Source organism: Mustela erminea, chromosome 1 (assembly GCF_009829155.1).
Source record: "Mustela erminea isolate mMusErm1 chromosome 1, mMusErm1.Pri, whole genome shotgun sequence".
Classification (NCBI taxonomy): domain Eukaryota; kingdom Metazoa; phylum Chordata; class Mammalia; order Carnivora; family Mustelidae; genus Mustela; species Mustela erminea.
This window is the reverse complement of record NC_045614.1, coordinates 74,033,652-74,052,758: the sequence shown is the minus strand read 5'-3', so window position 1 is coordinate 74,052,758 and position 19,107 is coordinate 74,033,652. Positions and strand designations below refer to the sequence as shown.

At 40.6% G+C, this 19,107-nt stretch overlaps 1 protein-coding gene across 2 annotated transcripts in view; it reads right to left on the bottom strand.

The window, feature by feature from the left end:
* Positions 1-19,107, bottom strand: part of GADL1 (glutamate decarboxylase like 1) — a 173,185-nt gene that overhangs the window by 101,483 nt on the left and 52,595 nt on the right. For both annotated transcript variants that reach the window (XM_032321473.1, XM_032321387.1), the window contains 5 exons: positions 14,783-14,862; positions 14,608-14,662; positions 9,427-9,543; positions 3,866-3,930; positions 3,531-3,612 (listed from right to left, as the gene is read on the bottom strand). In XM_032321473.1, coding sequence (XP_032177364.1) covers positions 3,531-3,612; positions 3,866-3,930; positions 9,427-9,543; positions 14,608-14,662; positions 14,783-14,862 — 399 coding nt within the window. The remainder of the gene's footprint in view (positions 1-3,530; positions 3,613-3,865; positions 3,931-9,426; positions 9,544-14,607; positions 14,663-14,782; positions 14,863-19,107) is intronic.

Below are 19,107 nucleotides of genomic sequence, written 5' to 3'. Positions count from 1 at the left end.
ATCAACTCTTGCTTGGATGCTGCCAGCTTCTTCTGACTCTTGCATCCATTCCTGCCCACCTCCATTTCTTTGTCTTAAATAAAAATCTTTTCAGATAACCCCCTGGTTTTAAAATTCTTTCTTTGTCCTGAAGATCAAGGCTAAAATCACTAAAACGGTGAAGACTCCACTTCAACATCCACTGTTCCATCCACTGCCTCGTCTCATGTCAGTCTTAGCATTATTCTCCAGGCTTTGGCTACAACAGATTTTTTTTGGTTTCTAAAATGAAGAGGATCTTCCTGGGGATGCCTGGGTGTCTGAGTCAATTAAGCATCTGCCTTCAACTCAGGTCATGAGCTCAGGGTCCTGGGATTGAACACTGCATCGGGCTCCCTGCTCAGCAGGAAACCTGCTTGTCCCTCTGCCCCTCCCCCTCTTCATGTGTTTTCTCTCTCTTTCTTTCTCAAGTAAATAAAATCTTTAAAAACAATTAAAAATAAAATAAAACAAAATGAAAAGGACCTTCCTTCCTTAAAAACTTGATCCACATTATTTCTTCTACCTGAAATATCTCAGGTCTCCCTGCTCTGTTTTCTCTGAGTGCCACACTCTTTTCTCTATCAGTTAGGAGTGCATTTGGCTGCAAGAGACAGATTACCCAATGGAAGTGGTTTCAGCAATAATGACATTTAATGACCTCATACCACAGAATGTTTACAACTCATCACTTCCAAAATTCATGCAACATTTCAAAATCTTTATTCAAGGCCATGACTTGTCCCCTTTCTGTTCTGCCATTCTGTGTACATTCACCTTTTAATTTAGGGTCATCGTATTGTGGTTGCTCGGTGGCTATCAGAGCCCTGGGCCTCATGCTCTGAATCAACCACATTCAAGGCAGAAGTAAGGGAAAGGATGCTCTCCTCTTGTGTGTATCACCTCTAGCTGCGAGTAACACCTTTCTCAAGAGCCTCTTCACATTTTCTCTATAACGTACCGACCATAACTGTGCCATTTGGTGGCTCCCAGTACAAGGGAGGGAGAAGGGATGGAGATCGGAATGGCTATGTGATGAACAGCGTCTGACACATTCCTCAAACCACTTATCAAAATAATAATTAAGTAGGAACATTTTGTTCTTTGTGTCCTCTGTAAGATTATGAGCTCTTTGACTACAGGGAATTTGTCTGTTTCATAAGCCCAGAATTAGCACAGCACCTGCCCTACACAGGAAGTCAGTTAGTGTTGCTTGAATGATGAATGAATGAGTGTGAAAGAGAACAGAGGCAGAAAATAGGTATGAAAGAGACAGAAAATTGCCAGTGCAAAACTTCTTAAGCTGATTGTAATATCTCACCTCTCAAGGTTCAGCTCCCCATTCCAATTAATTTAAAAACAATCTTTTATTTAAAGAAAAATGGTAACTTTTAAAAGTGTTCAGTCCTTTGCATGATGCATAGAAAACTTCTTAATTCTGCCATGTGAGTTGACATGGGTATTGTTTTATTGAGATCCAGGAATGAATATTTTTAAAAAAATAAAATTATCACCCCTATAATAGAGTTAGATGATCCAGAAAATTTTGAATTGTCTCAAGTACATAAGTGCAAATCAATTCTTGGCAAAATCACTCAAATATCATTTGACAAGAAAAATGTATAAAAGTTAGAAAGTTATTTAAAAGAATAGTCATAAAACTTGGGGTCTGAATTTTCCAGCACACCAACAGATAAGGATGTCATTCAGATCAACCAACTGGGGAGAAGGCAGATGTCGAATGCTGGCTCATAAGGGATACCTGACATATTTTTGTTCTTATATCTAGAGCAAGGGAAATCCTGGGTTTATTCCTAACTCCGTCATGTCCTAAATACATTGAGTACTGATACGTTGAAGATGTTCCTTGGTTCACACATGATACAGTAATCCTAAACTACCTTTCCATTATAAAATGAAGTCATAACTTAAGGAATTAAGTGCAAAAACGTGAAATTATGTTGAATATAGCCAACAGTAGCCAACCTCATAAAATATTAGGGAATCAATTTCTATTTCCCAAAGTGTCTCTATCTCTAAATGCAGAATCTATTCATAGTTTCTGATGGATCCTGAAGGGGAAGAAGAAATATTTCTTTGTCCTAGGTTCTCCTATCTGGACTAAGAATTAATTTACGTGAAGACAGATTAACAGGGGGAAGAAAAGAAGTTAAAGTTTTATGATGTGCACATGGAGGACAAATAATGAGACTGAGACCCCCAAAAATGACCAAGGCAGTTTTTATACATTTCAGACAGCAAGACAGTAAGTTTGTGAGGAGTGGACAGGGTAAAGAAAACATGTTTGAGAGCTTTAATTAGTAAGGAATTCTAAGCAGAATTTGGGCTGAGGTAGTGATTAGTAAAAAAGTAACAGCTTTGTTTCTACAGCTCTCTTGGCTTTCAAGTTCCTGTCCCTGATGGTAGGATGTGTTCCTACTTCTTACTACAGGAAGGGTACCTTTCATATGGGACATTTGTTTCTGGCTTCCAGGAGGACAGAGGGGGCCCGAATGTCCTCGCACTAGCTAATTCCTATTCAAAGTAATTATTGTGCCTTTGGAGTACATTTTGGGTGGCCTGCCCTTGGTCCCTACAGTATTTCCTTTGGACATCTCAAAACACAAAGGACTCCGACCTACAAATGTCACAATTCATTTTAGAGAGTTGTAACTATCTGCACATGCAAGACTAGGTTTTAATTTTAAATATGGATTTCATTTGAAATAAAATTCCTTAAAAAGAGAAAATGACTTTAGCATTGGCAAAGGGAGTCCCCTAAGAAGAAAATGTAAACAGATGGCTGAGAAAAATCACCCACATGCTGCACACATATCTTGAGGAGGCATTTCTAAGAATGAAGTGGCACTTCCCAGCCTGGGCCACTTCCCACAAGAATCCTTATTTTACCCAGAAAAAAAACATGGGTTTGATACCTGTGGCCAGGAGGAAACTCAGCAATTCCTTTCCACTTCCCCACCATGATCCAGACTGGTTTCCAAACTCCCTACAACATTCCCAAAGAAGCTAATAAATCCGTGTTCGGCGGTCAGCCCCGAGCTAACATATTCCTCTATAAATGTGCTGTTAAGCCCTAGCTAAGCATATTAGGCATTCAATTTAATGTATGACACACATCTGTTCCACTTTCTCAGCAAGCAGAAGTTTCAAGATAACTTAAATCCAGACTTAATCAAGGAGAACAAAATCTTGGCAATGTTTAAAACTGAGGTTTAAAATATAATCCAAATGAGGGCAAGAGAGACCATTTTGCTGTAACTAATGAGGTTATATAATACCGAGATCTAATCCACAAAATCACCTGAGCAGAAACACTAGATTTTTTTTTTAATCTGAGTCTATTTATTTTTCCTTTCCATGCCACCAACATTTACCAAAGACCTTCATCTATATCAGTCCAAAAGCATCAAAATGTAAGCAAAAGCAAGCCCTCTGCAAACATGGTAGTTTAACCCCCTCAGAAGCCCAAAGGCCAGAAGAGGAAAACTTACAGATTTGTCTTTTACGAGGAGAGCGCAGCACTGAATTCCGGCCATCAGCATCTTGTGGGGGTTCCAGGCCACAGAGTCAGCTCTGTTATGCAAAAGAAAAAGTACACGGGAAGGGGGGAACTTAATGAGCTTCCACTGGAGGAAAAATTACTTTCCTTAGCAGCACACATATTCAAGCCCTCAACTGGATTGCTAATTTGAGTTCTTTGGGGAGCTTGGAGTTTTCAAGTAGAACAGTCACTTCGTCTCTGGGTTGTCACAATGTCACTTAAGTATGCAAGACCCAGAGAGTTTCCCTTGTCTAAATAAGAGGTGCTGGGCCCAAAAACATTTACCTGTGGATGCCCTGCAGAAGCTTTCGGTACTTTCTGGACATCAAAGCTGAGCCACCCCAAGAAGCCTGTTGAGATATTTACATAAATGCAACGATGTTATTTCAATGTTATGTGTTCCCCAGTTCATTGTCATAAAAAACTCTGAGGGACAACCTTAATACTTTGTTGTAAGCCCACGTTAAGCCATGAACACTCCAAACACTTGTGCTCACTGCCTCTCACTTAGGCCAACAGAGCCTCATCACAGTAGATGGCCTCGCACAGACCCTTAGGATTTAAATTCACACAGCATAAAGAAATTGGTGTATTAGCCTGTTGGCTGGTGTGTGGACAAAAAAGTAACTTGAAAGACACAGTCCATTCCTTCTCCAATCTAGAATCTGAAATAGACAATCTCCTTCGTTTTTATTTTTCAGTGTCATTATTGAAACATAGCTGACATACCATCTTCTATTAGTTTCAAATGTACAACATAGTAATTTGACACTTCTGTACATTACCACGGGCTCACCAAGATAAGTGTAGTCACCATCTGTCACCATACATCGTCAGTACAATATTATTGACTATAGTCAATATGCTGTACTCTGCACCTCTGTGATTTATTTTATAACAGGAATTCTGTGCCTTTTAATCCCTTTCGCATATTTCACCTCCCTGCACCCACCTGTGTGGCAACCACCAGTTTGTTCTCTGTATTTGAGAATAAAATAGACAATATCCTTTGCAATGCTGGCTGTCATTCTTGCAAACACAACGTGCAAATGCTGATAGCGAGGCATGGGCTGGGGAGTGGCTTTCTGAATAATGAATGAGCACATGCTTGACAGGGTGGATAGAGGGGTACAGAGGAACTCCTGGCCCATGAGGAAGGGCCTAGATGGATCCTATTAATTGGATCTTTTCAGCCAAATAGCTTTCAGAAATATTCGCAAATCAAAAACCTAAGAATGAGAGAAAAGAAGCCTGGGACTTGGGGAAGATGTCCACTGGAGACTTATACATTACGAACAAAGGACAAAATGACTGAGAATAGGAAATGCAAGGAAACCCCACTGTCAGGAAGTCTGGAGGGAAGAGAGGGGGAATCAATGTGAGTCATAAGGAAGTCAGACTGATCCTTGCAATTGAGCAGACTTCTAAGTTTCATTCTGTTGGGCCAGGAAGGGTGATGGCTGTGAGGGGATATGAGGGGACCAGCTTGGGCTGTGTTGAACACCTCCACGGTTATTGAACCCCTACAATGTTACAATGTTACATTGGGAATGGAACCATTACTGCCTCAAATTTTTGGTAGAAAAACTAACATTCAAAGGTGGAAGCTGACTTGTCCAAGGTCTCACAGGCATTAAGTATTAGATCTGGGAGCCAAAGCCCATTCCTGCTTCAGGATAACATCATAGCTTAGGGCCACATGGTGGAATGCAGCATGAGAGCTGAGGGTAACGGAAAGAGAGGAGTTCAGGAGTCTCACGCACCACACTCTCACACCTTCCCTTCTCCTGCACCACCTTCTGCCTCCTCTTCCTCCCAAAAAAGCAAACAAATACCCCCAATACTAGTGCATTGAAGTTTTTCAAATCATGTCAACTCTTTCGAGGCATTAGCTCCCTAGTTTAGAGGAGCTTGGCAGGTCAGCTCCATCACAGACGTAGTCCTCAAAAGAGCAAACCAATTACCCAAATGTTGAAGAAGCAAGGTTTTTCACCTCAGGGAGGGCTGTCATTTATGGAGCTATGATTACCTGTTAGGCACCACACTTACCAGTTTACTTAACATATTTCTCTTTAATTCATTAGTTAAGAAATAAATCTGGGGCTCCTGGGTGGCTCAGTGGGTTAAAGCCGCTGCCTCTGAAAAACAATCTGAGGGTTTTGAAGGGGCAGGGGGTGGGAGCTTGGGGGAACCGGGTGGTGGGTATTAGAGAGGGCACAGATTGCATGGAGCACTGGGTGTGGTGCAAAACAATGAATACTGTTACGCTGAAAAGAAATTTAAAAAGAAAATACATTATTTAAAAAAGAAAAAAAAAAAAGCTGCTGCCTTCAGCTCAGGTCATGATCCCAGGGTGCTGGGATCAAGCCCCGCATCCATCCAGCTCTCTGCTCAGTAGGGAGCCTGCTTCCTCCTCTCTCTCTCTGCCTGCCTCTCTGCCTACTTGTGATCTCTGTCTGTCAAATAAAGAAATAAAATCTTTAAAAAGAAAAAAAAAAAAAAAGAAAGAAAGAAATCATAAGCCCAGTCCACACAAGGAAGTGGAAGCAAGTGTGGAATTGAGATCTAGCAGCTTCTAAATCCCTCCGACTTTAAATACAGTGTTTGCTACCTCCCCTGGAACTTGGAAGAAGAGTGCCTAAGGCACATCAGGACACTCCCCTGGGAGCACCAATCTTTGCAGCAGCCACAGCCTCTGCCTCAGAGAAGAGCAGGACCAGCCAGAGCTTTCTCGTCTGAGGCAGAGGCTGAAGTAACATCTACCCTCCCAGAGAAAAAGAAAACTAAAGTTCTCCTTATGCAATTGTGTAAATATGCGTTGTAATTAATCAAATATAAGACACCATCCAATGGAAGAGTCACCATTTTAGTGTACCCCAAAGAAAGAAAAAAAAAAAAAAGACATCAACATATGACCTTCAGCTATGTTAAAATGTAAACAAAATCAGTATATCTTAGATTTAATAAAATGTTTACTATGCAGGGCAACTCAGTTTTATGAAATATCCATGAGGATCAGTAACCATAATTACATTTAAAAAAAAACAAAGTAGATGCCAGTTTGTTAAAGGATTTTTAAAGTATTTTATAGAAAATTTCAAGCAGCCCAAGGTGACTACTGCAATTTTGTTGTTTTTAAATTTATTTTTTATTTATTTTCAGCATAACAGTATTCATTATTTTTTCACCACACCCAGTGCTCCATGCAATCCGTGCCCTCTATAATACCCACTACCTGGTACCCCCAACCTCCTACCCACCCACCAATTCAAACCCCTCAGATTGTTTTTCAGAGTCCATAGTCTCTCATGATTCACCTCCCCTTCCAATTTCCACCAACTCCCTTCTCCTCTCTAACTCCCCATGTCCTCCATGCTATTTGTTATGCTCCACAAATAAGTGAAACCGTATGATAATTGACTCTCTCTGCTTGACTTATTTCACTCAGCATAATCTCTTCCAGTCCCGTCCATGTTGCTACAAAAGTTGGGTATTCATCCTTTCTGATGGAGGCATAATAGTCCATAGTGTATATGGACCACATCTTCCTTATCCATTCATCCGTTGAAGGACATCTTGAACTCCTCAAACTCAACACACACAAAATGGACAAGCAAATCAAAAAATGGGCAGAAGATATGAACAGAGACTTCTCCATTGAAGACATACAAATGGCTATCAGACACATGAAAAAATGTTCATCATCACTAGCCATCAGGGAGATTCAAATTAAAACCACATTGAGATATCACCTTACACCAGTTAGAATGGTCAAAATTAACAAGACAGGAAACAACATGTGTTGGAGGGGATGTGGAGAAAGGGGAACCCTCTTACACTGTTGGTGGGAATGCAAGTTGGTACAGCCTCTTTGGAGAACAGTGTGGAGATTCCTCAAGAAATTAAAAATAGAGCTTCCCTATGACCCTGCAATTGCACTACTGGGTATTTACCCCAAAGATACAGAGGTAGTGAAAAGAAGGGCCATCTGTACCCCAATGTTTATAGCAGCAATGGCCACGGTCGCCAAACTGTGGAATTTTGTTGATTTTTATCTTTAAAGTTAATAAACTATATGTAGTATATGAAGTTTCTTCAAGATAAGCCACATACCCCTTTATCAAAAGTTATCAGCAGGTTCAATATTATTATTATAATAATATAATGTAATACTACCTTATATCCAGCCTGTAATATTAAAGCATGAGTGAATATTACCTCAATGCGAGAGCTTATTTCTTTACCAGGTCAGCTAAACTACTGTCCAATTTTGTCTAATACTACTAGATGCCTACTGTGTGCAAATCTTAATAATTTGTGTGGCTTAAACATTTCCTTATAAAAGTGTTTCGTTCAAAAATTCCACCTTCAGTTTTTTTTTTTAAGAAAATCTAAGGAGGTTTTCATTCATACTTCTAAGTCACAATTCTCTCTGAGCCTCTCTTAAGTCTCTTAATCTCACTCCCAATTTAGAAACTACTGTACTTGGCCTGCTTTGCATAAACTATATAATCCATATTTGATGTTTCTTTTATGAGAATGGAATTTTTCAGTAAAACTGCTGATAGATTTGATTTTTCCTCCTTATTTCCACAGTCACAAAGTACTCACTTCATATTATCTTTTAGGATGTAATGTATTATTATGCTCCGAAGTCTATAAAAATCAATAAGATAAAAGTTGAAATGTGAACAGATACAAATGCTACAATCCCATTTAAAGTCACAAATAATCTACCTGAAGGATTGCCACTGGCATACTAATAGAGCCTGTAACTCAAGGGAGCTTTATATCATGGCGGCTTTTACCGAGTATTAGCATATGCTTAATGAGAGACTTGAGCTGCTGAAAAATTCTCTCTGTAACACACTTTACTTTGAAAGCGTAAGATCATACAAACTATAAAAGTGTGTGCAGGTATATCCCCCAAGTGCCGTTAACCTTCCGTTCAAAAAGTCAAAAATAGTGTTCTTTTTTTTTCTGCTAAGGAGGCTATGAATCTCTCACCAGAAGAAAGTTCCCTATACTGTCAACCGTCCCTTCTATTGGTTTGAATCAAACTAATTAATTCCTGGTTTTACCAAAAGAAAAGAAAGAAAGAAAGAAAAAAAAAAAAACAAAAGCTCAGTAAGTATTCGTAACTGTCTGAATGCAAATTTTTAACTCTAGATGAGTAGAACTTGAATAGTTACCTTTAATTAAGGAAAAAATTATTATGAACCACCCCAGGACTTACAAAATTAATTAAGAAAAAAAAGCCAATTCTTAAAGTCAGAAAATTATGAAGAATGTAAGTTATCCCGATGTCCCTCAAATAATTATCTATCATGGATCCAGATAAAACCTGCTTTAATTATAACAGGCAATTATGTAATGCAGCTGTTTGCATTTTCCAGCTGATTGGAATCATGTAACGTCAGAGCTAGAAGACTTTATAGACCACATCAGCCACTCCTCTCTGTAAGTTAAATGAAAGCCTGAACAGCTAAAGTTGCAATGAAGAAAAGGCCAATTGAAGCCCAAAGTCAAGGTCTCTTGATTTTGTAGTTCAGTATGGCCCTGCTGCAATGACAGTAGATTCAAGGGACCAAAGAGAATGGTTCACAGGAGAAGAGGAAATAAAATGGAATCTGGAGAACAAAACCAAAATTTACATTAAGACTTGGGATCTTCTTCTTTATTACCTTATGGAAAATGGCACATTTATTTCCCTTGATTAGAAATACACGCTTAAATAAAAGTAGCCGGGGACCTCATGTCTAGTTTCTGACAACACAAAGGACTTCCCAGCAAAGCTACAAACAGACTAGAAAGTTAAACCAAAGTGTACACACAAATGCACTTACGTCCACATGAAGCCAGAGGCCGTGTCTCTCACAGATGTCTGCTATTTCATCCAGAGGATCAAAGGCTCCCAAAACAGTTGTACCAGACGTAGCACAGACGAGAAATGGAGCTGCTCCCTGTGAGGAGGACACGCACACAAGAACCATCACCATTAGCACTAAGTTTGTCCTGTAATAGGTGGATGAACGTAACAGTAAAGCAACCAGAAATTTATCTGGTTCCTTTGGAGGTAATGACTCAGATAGGGTGTTTTTCAGCTTCTCCACAATATGGCTGCTTGTCCATTCCAAGAGGTCAAGGAAACTTAGACAATGCTGTGACAACAAGAGTCCTTTGTCCCAACTCCATATGCACTGTTAACTGGTTTTACTTTCATTTTCTTCCTGAAGTGTTTTCTGTTCTTTATATTTCCCACATACAAAGTGAGTAACTTCCGCTGCAATGAAAAAATGGCCTTCTGTGTGATTCCTACCTCCTTTTGGGGGTGATTCACTGAGGCCTGAGTGCCAGCATTTACACCTCTGAGAAATAAAAGTAAGGATGATCCGAAAATAAACAGCTCCAGGTGCAAACCGTGGAGCCCGTTTGCCTGTCTCCTTATCAGGTAAGTGCAGTTACAAAACAAAGAGAGTGATAAGTACAAATTGCCATTAAACTGGGATAGTGTAACCTCATTGGGATACACTCTGCAAAATGATGCCCCAACAGAAAAATCCTTTAGAATTTTCTAGAAAAGAGAACCTGCATCACTCTTACCATGATTCTGCCTCTTCACACAGCTAATGGCTGCAGCTTGTAAAGTGCACAGGTGCCAGAGGGCAATGGAGGTGAAGGGTGGGGGAGAAGGGAGACTCTGGGAACACACAGAGGTGGACGGTAATTCTGGCCAAGCTAGCCAAGCACCTTGGCCCCGTAAGGAACTTTATAGCAGCCAGGTAGATGGAAGTACATGAGATTGCTTGCCCACAGAATTGCCCCAGCATATCAGCAAAGATGCATTGCTCACCGTGGAAGTGCCTTGGAGCGATCTGCAGACAATGTAGAGGTGGGGGAAGGGACAAGAATCCTAAGACTAGAGCCCTTGAGGACTAAGTGACAAGAACGTTCCCTGCCTATAAAAGTAATTTTACCTTCCATTTAAGATGGAGTCATTTTGTTCTCTCAGTTTTATTTTAAAGCACAGTTGTTCTTGCAATATATTTTTATGTCCCATTTAATGCCAGGAGTTATTCCTTTTGAACCAGACTCCTTCCCATTTAGCTGACCTTTGACAGAAAGAAGTTATTTCTCAGTGGGAAGTGGGGCAGAGCAAAGATACTTGGGCCCCATCTTTAAACCACGATGCACAGGAAACAAAGCAACAGTACCCAGTGAATCCATTTGCCTTCGGGGGAGATGGTTGTGACCTATGGAATCCAGTCCACAGGGACCAGTGGGTGGGTAGAGCTCCTGGGGAACCACCCACTTTGGGAATTCTTCCCCGTACTCAACTGTCCACAGATTACATCTTTATCATGCAAGCGACCAAAATAAAATGAGACCGGATTTACATCAATCATTAAAAGGAAGAGAAAAAGCAATTACCTAAAAACATGGAAGGTGTCTTTAATGTTTGGACTGTTCCTCGTAAACGATGTGACACCTTGGCGGTAGTGAGAAAATACTTTTGCAAGCTATTATAGCTTATTAATGAGTTTTCCTCACCTTTTTAACAATCTAGCTATAAATATCAGGCCTCAGAAATCAAACTTTTGTGATTTGGATTTAACCTTCCAATTTTTTTTTCCTTTTTCGTATCTCCTGCTATTAATGAGAAAAATCAGTGGAAACAGTATTGATTGTGGGCTGCTGATGAGCTGTATTCCCTAAGAAAGTTTGTCATCTGAAACACTCATACACAAAAGTGCTTTCAAACATTCGGTGGTTATACGAGTCTGATCTTTTCATGAGATCTTTAGAATCTCTGAAGCTTCCATGGTTTTCACCATCTTTGGAATGGCATCAAGTAAAGGTCACTGCTCAACAGATTTTTAATGGATTGCGCTGGGCCAGGGAACTGAATCACAGCCAAAAAAAAAAAAAATTGATGTACTATCCCCACATCTATAGCACTGTGAGTTCAAAGCTTGAAACAAAAGATCTAGGTCTGAAACTACTGAAAAACAAAATAAAACAAAAACAAAAAACAAAAAACAGAAAACCAAAAAACAAAACTTAATCACCAGGTATTATCTCAGTACCGATGCAAGATCTGTCCTTGGAAAATACAGGCTCAAGTTTTAACTAACTTGAAAGAACACTGAGGAGACATACCAACTCTCACTCCATGGCCCTACTTTTAAATGTGCCTAGAGCAATTTTCACTTTTTCAAAACTTCTCTTTTCAAGTTCTCAACTTCAGGATATGTCAGTTTCATGGTCTTTCATTGTCAAAACAAAAAAAATTTGAACAATGAAAATAATAATGACTGCAGTGGAATAAAACATCAAATATGCTAGATTATCCCTAATGATTCTAAAAAAGAAAAATGGTTTTGGCTATCTTTAGGAGATGCTAGGCAACTAATGCACTATTCTGAAAACTGGTACACAAGGGGAAAGAATCAAACATTTATCCTGCCCTGGTTGTGCAAACATTTTCCCTAGGGAAACCAAGTAAGAATGAGGGAAGCTTTTCCTTTATGGTTGTAAGCCTACCAATAAATGAAGGAGGAATGAGAGAACAAATGAGAACATCACCTAATGAAATAATGAGTCTAGACGATGATCATCAATGGGAGCAAATTCATGAGGTAAGCGGCTGGTGCGGAGCTCTATAACAGATGGACCCATAATGCCAGAACCAACGCAAAACGAGATCGGAGATGTGTCCTGAGTGAAGGACAGAAAGCCACCTGTGAGGCCTTCCTGAGTCTCAAGATCCTACTGCCAAATTACAGGAAATACAGAGAACAGATGGGGTGTACAGTGGAGGGAGCACCTAGATTCTCAAATTCCTGACATAATCTACAAAATCCACAATGTGGAGAACTCGACAGCATAAAAGACTTGGTTTCTTTAACAGATCAATTGCAGGGAAAGAAAAAAAGGAGGAGGGAGAAGCTACAGATCAGAAAAGATTGGTGTGATGAATCAACCAAATGCAACATATGGACCTTGAATTTTTAATTCAAACAAGTCAACTTTTAAAAAAAAAGCAATAGGAAAATTTTAATACAGAATGAAAATTTGATGATACTAAGAATTTATTTCTTGTAATGGTGTGTGGGGTTTTTCTTTTTTTAATAAAGAGAGTACATACCTTTTGACAGATATACTGAACTATTTATAGATCAGACAGTATGATGTGTGAGATTGGCTTCAGCTAATCTAGTGGTGGTGGGAGGGCATGGGGTAGAGACAGAACAGAGCAGAAGCTCAGTTACTGAAGTTGCATGATGGGTATACAGAGGCTCATTATATTGGTTTTTATATATTTGAAATTTTCCAAGATGAAAAGATCATAATTCAAGAAGGAAAGAAAGAGAGAAAAAGAGAGGGGGGAGAGAGGAAGGAATCATATGAACCATGCAGAAAGAACAATCAAAACTTCCTCCCCCGCCCCCACGGCCACCAACAAGAATTAATGACATAAACAAAGTTCCCTTTGATAGGAATTTCTGTAGAAGATAAAACAAGAAAAAAAAAAGATAAAATTAGAACACAATATCTGTGGTTCACAGCAGAACAAACAGGTTATAATACAGAATTTTACCCAAGAGTGAATGAAATCTGATAATCTGTCTCACCAGACAGCTTGCAAGTCCTCTCATCATTGGAACGTTAAAAAAAAAAAAAAAAAAAAAAAAAAAGATAAGCATGGATCTAAAGACACACACTGAAGCCAGTACACCTGTAATAAAGGCAGAATTTTTAAGTAGAGAATTTCAAACCAGATACAGTGAACTGGCATGCTCTGGTGACAAGGTGATTTTTATGAAAAATTAAAAAACATAAAGACTAAAATAGCAGAAATGTATTAAAACAAAAAATAAAAATAAAAGAGTCTATCCTTCTTAGGGTGTGAAATTCTGTAAAGAGAGATATACTTCCGGGGGCCTGGATTGTTCAGTCAGTTAAGCATATGGCCTTTATTCAGGTCATGAACCCAGGGTCCTGGGATCAAGTCATGCATCAGGCTCCCTGCTCAGTGAGGAGTCTGCTTCTCCCTCTGTCCGCCTCTCCCCCTGCTTGTATTCTCTCTCTCTCTCACTCTCTCAAATATATATATTTTTTTCTTTCTTTTTTTTTTTTAAGGAGAAATATACTTCTATCCCAGCTCAAAACTGGGTTTTTCAGTTTTCAGCAGTTTTAGCAGTTTCACACCCGACTCTGTTGCTACCTACTAGAAACCTGTGCGGGAATAGTCTGATGCTCCAAAACCTGTGGGGGAATAGTCTGATGCTCCAAAAGCAGTGAAAGCTGTGGTGGGATTGGAAGGAAGCAGTAAAGCAGGCGCACCTAATCCAGCAGGCTTTTGGTGGAAGAATCAAGATGGCTTCCACCAAAGCAATGGTCACCTACAAGCAGATGTCGGGGCCCGCCTTGGCTGGAGTATAGCAGGTGGGTGGGGCAAGACCTTGCCTCCCCCACCAATGGACATGCCAGCTTTACTATATCGTGGTAGCTATGGAAGAGCAGACATTCTGTCAGAGATGACATACTAGACACAGACCCAAGACAGAATGATGGTTTTTGCGATGGACCTTGGGTGAAAGCAACCTGGAGCATAGATTGATCAGAAATCGAGATCATTTTGAAGGCAACCCAGAGACAGTTGGCCTGACCTCCAGAGCTCTCAGCCCAGCGTTAGGTAGGGAAGTGGATGCAGGCACCCTGCTGGAGAGGCTGGGCTTATCTTTTAAAGCTAATTCTAGGCAAGAATTGGGAATATGGTGATGTCAGTCAGTGTTTTAATAGGCTCCAGCCACCTTGGATTGAGAACATCTGAGAAACTGCACAGAACATGGAGAGCCCAAGCACCTGGAAATAGAACATCTGTAAATGAGTTTCCCTATTTTAATTCTAACAAGCTCTCTTCTCTCTCCCACACACAGAAACGGGTCTAGCTGCTTGCATTCCTTCCCTTATGTCCAGATGCATGCCTACTTTTTTCTTCCCCTCTTTCTCTCCCATCTCACCTCTTTGCTGGCTTGCCAGATTTTCCTCTCCAGTTCCGCAGGTATCATTTTACCTCTAGGAGACACAGATTTGAGGTACTCAGTTATGTTTAGCGTGAACAGACACTGGTACTGTTTTTTAAAAAGTATGAATTCCCCCTCCGCCCACCAGGCTTCCAGATCCTGTCCCCATTACCTTCCATCTGTTTCCACAAAGCAAACATTCTCTGTACCAATCCCAAGAAAGGAGGCTGCTTTCTTCATAGAGTAATGACACTAAATTAAAAGGGACAAGGGGGAAAAGGAAAACATGAATACAAAGCTTGAAAAAACTACTGCTTATTATCTAAAGTCATATGGTTAAGCCCAATCTTTGGAATGTTTTTGCATAAAAGAAAAATAAAGTAATAATTCAAATGAGCTCCTTAACATACCGGTTCAAAACATTGACTTTGTTTGGGCCCAGAGAAACCAGGCTTTAATTTCACGTTTTCCCCTTGTTGCAGCTATGGAATCTTGAGAAATAATGTACACTCTCCAAGCCTCAATTTGCTAATTGGAGGTGGGTGTGTCGGGGTCTAATCCATCTGCTTTTCATAGAATTAAATGGGTTAATCTACGGAAAGGGCTTAGCACAGAGCCTGGCCTAGGGAACAAACATGGCCCCTGGAGGCTGTTGTTTTTCCCTAACATTGAGAGAAGTTTCTCCTGATGCTACTAATAAGACTCACCATTAATGGAAACAGAAGCTAGTCCACTGCTGACTCAAAACCCTCCAAGGAGGGAGCGAGACTCCATCTCAAATTTGCAGTCGCAAACTACAGAAGAATTTAATTTTTTTCAAGAGCGAATAATGGGTTATAAATGCTGACCAGACACTGGACCGATCTTGTTTAATACTGAATGTTAGACTGAAATTAAACACAGAGGAAGGTGGCTAAAATTGTAATAACAAAAGTAATAATAATTTATGGGCACCTTACTTTATGCAGCCCTGGCATGAACAGGAGACAAATAGAAGGTTTTGGAATTAGGTCTGGTCTAGTTTTTACTGGAAATGGTAGTATATGACGGAGATTTTGGGGCCTTTTCTTCTCTACTACATAAAGCCTATAAAATAATTAGCATTCAAACATTGGAGATGTCACTCTTTATACATTAGTGTGGACAGGTGGTCAATTAATTCTTTCTCGTGCCAGAAAAATGAAGGTGCTAAAGGACATTATTGTACCAAAAACCCTTAGTAATTTAATTTGTAGGTATGAATACATTAAGAGAGTAGTCATGCCTTCACACTTAACTTGATATATTCCCTCAAATGTGGTAATTTTTTTTCTTCTTTTGTCAAGAGAGTTTTATTGGAAGCTCTTTTTTTTTTAACTGTGTAAAAATAAATGCAGAAGTAACACCATCAGGAAAAATGAAACCATCCTAAATAATTAATTTCAAGTATCAAATAGGACACGGCCAAATGCCTGTAGGATGCATTCATTTCAAGTTGGTACAAGAACATATGCATATTGAGGAGTAATCGTGTACATGAAAATGTAATTAATTCTTTACTTGCTATATCAGCCCACCATAGCTAGGATGACATTGCCAAGCTGAATTATTTCTCACCAGAGACTTGGACTTCAACAATCAACTATTGATCTCATAGTGAGAAGTAGTAGCCTATCCCACTGGCATCTGTCATTAAGGAAAAGCACATTGCTTAGACCTGGAAAACAGCAAAGTGTCCCCAACCAATGGGTCTACTGAATTTAAAAACCGGTAATCTCATGAAAAAGTAGCCTCAGTGGAGCTGTCTTTGGTTACCTCAGGGCAAAGTAGAGTCCAATGTCAATCTCAAATGGATAGAGACAGATTAAAAAAAAAAAAAATGTGTGCAAAACTGAAGTCTAAATATCTAAAGGCATCAGAGGGGAAAAGAGCCCTGGAGGAGAGAAAAGAAAAAGAAGAAAAGAAAGAAGGTAATGCTTCAGATGTGCTGAGTAGTTTCAAGGAGAGAAAAAAACCCTAGAAAACCGGAGCTTAGAAGTAAGGGCTTCCATTTTGAAACAAATGTGTTTGCTCCCCTCTCTGGCAAAAGATAAGTCAGTTGTTCGTTCTAAGTCCCAGTCTCCCCCACCAGGTTTCATTTGTCTACAGAAGACACAAACATTTCATTGGGCATTTACTCCTATGACCATGAAACGGCAAGTGCCTCTATGAAAGACAGACATGCACTGAGGTTTTCCTTTCTGGCTCCTGCAAGGATTTTTTCTGTGACCTTGGGTTTCCCAGGAAGCCATGGCTTTTCCCTCCCATAGACAGTGTGCTGGGCACTTGGACTAATTTGACGCTCAAATGAGCTCCAGGTGGTGTGGAAACCAGGGTCTGTGAGTGTCCCCTGTCAGGAAGTGAAGAAAAGGAATGCAGTCCAGGGACCTCTCCAAGAGCACACAGCTGGCTCTGTTCCCAAAGCAGGTGGGCTACTCTATGCTCGGCCTGAGGTCCTAAAAAGCACCTGCTCACTGGTGAGGAACAACCCCATTAGCATCCAAACTCCAGTCAAATTCGCCAAGACAGAAGGGCCATGAATAGGGTGAATGAATTAGGTATGTGAGGAGGCACAACCTTGAGAACTGTACCCAGGTCTCTCCGGCCCCATCCCAGCCTCCGTCCTGTTAGAGAGGAACTAGGCCGATTGCTGGCTGGCCTGGGAGGTCAGGGTTTCTCTTCTCCCTTGGCTTTTTAGTAGCAGACCATGATCACTATTTTATGCTGATTCTCAAAAGAACGTGGATTCTAAACTACAATTTCCTTAAATTCAAGGAATTCATATTTAACTGCTAATCAAGCCCTAGATTATTACTTTTATTACTTTTCTCCAAAGTCCCTTCTCTTTTTTGGTTCCTACTCAGCCTGGGGAGGTCACTGTGGATACACAGACAGCGTGGGGAGCTCTAGCATGATGTTCCAAGTCTCCGTGGATGGTTAAATTACAATCAAAACAGAGGAGGAGTCAAGATGGAGGAGAAGTAGCAGGCTGAGACTACATCAGCTAGCAGGAGATCAGCTAGATAGCTTTTCTAAAGATTGCAAACACCTGCAAATCCATCGGCATACCGAAGAGAAGAAGAACAGCAATTCTGGAAACAGAAAAACAACCACTTTCTGAAAGGTAGGACTTGGCGGAGAAGTGAATCCAAAGCGACGGGAAGATAGACCCTGGGGGGAGGGGCAGGCTCCTGGCAAGCGGCGGAGCAATGGAACACAAAATCGGGACTTTTAAAAGTCTGTTCCGCTGAGGGATATCACTCCAGAGGCTAAACCGGGACAAAGCCCACGCGGGGTCAGCGTGGCCTCAGGCCCCGCAGGGTCACAGAAGGATGGGGGTGTCTGAGTGTCGCAGAGCTTGCAGGTATTGGAACGGGAAAGCTGGCTACAGAGACAGAGCCAACAGTAAGCTCACAGCTCGGGGCTACCTTGAGCCAGCCGCAGGCTCCGTGAGCTCAGAGCGCGGCCGGAGGTCAGGCAGACGGGAGTAACTGGGTGCTGTTCTCTGAGGGTGCACTGAGGAGTGGGGCCCCAGGCTCTCGGCTCCTCCGGGCCGGAGACTAGGAGGCCCCCATTTATATTCCTGTCCTCCGGAACTCTATGGAAAGCGCTCAGGGAACAAAAGCTCCTGAGCAAACCCGAGCGATTTACTCAGGCCGGGCCCTGGTAAGGGCAGTGCAATTCCGCCTGGGGCAAAGACACTTGAGAATCACTACAACAGGCCCCTCCCCCAGAAGATCAACAAGAAATCCAGCCAAGACCAAGTTCACCTACCAAGGAGTGCGGTTTCAATACCAAGGAGAGCAGCAGAATTCCAGAGGAGGAGAAAGCCAAGCACGAAACTCATGGCTTTCTCCCTGTGATTTTTTTAGTCTTGCAGTTAATTTAATTTTTTTCTTTTTCATTTTTTTTCTCTTCTTCTGCTAAAAATTTTTTTTTACTTTTACCCTTTTCTTTTTTAACGTTTTTTAACTAGTTTATCTAACATATATATTTTTCGTTTTCATATTTTTCTTTATTCGTTTTCTTTTTTTAATTCTTTTCTTTTCTTTTTTTTTCTTTTTTTTCTTTCTTTCTTTTTGAACCTCTTTTTATCCCCTTTATCCCCCCTCACGATTGGGGATCTCTTCTGATTTGGTTAAAGCATATTTTCCTGGGGTTGTTGCCACCCTTTTAGTATTTTACTTTCTCCTTCATATACTCTTAGCTGGACAAAATGACAAGGTGGAAAAATTCACCACAAAAAAAGAACAAGAGGCAGTGCCAAAGGCTAGGGACCTAATCAATACAGACATTGGTAATATGTCAGATCTAGAGTTCAGAATGACAATTCTCAAGGTTCTAGCCGGGCTCGAAAAAGGCATGGAAGATATTAGAGAAACCCTCTCGAGAGATATAAAAGCCCTTTCTGGAGAAATAAAAGAACTAAAATCTAACCAAGTTGAAATCAAAAAAGCTATTAATGAGGTGCAATCAAAA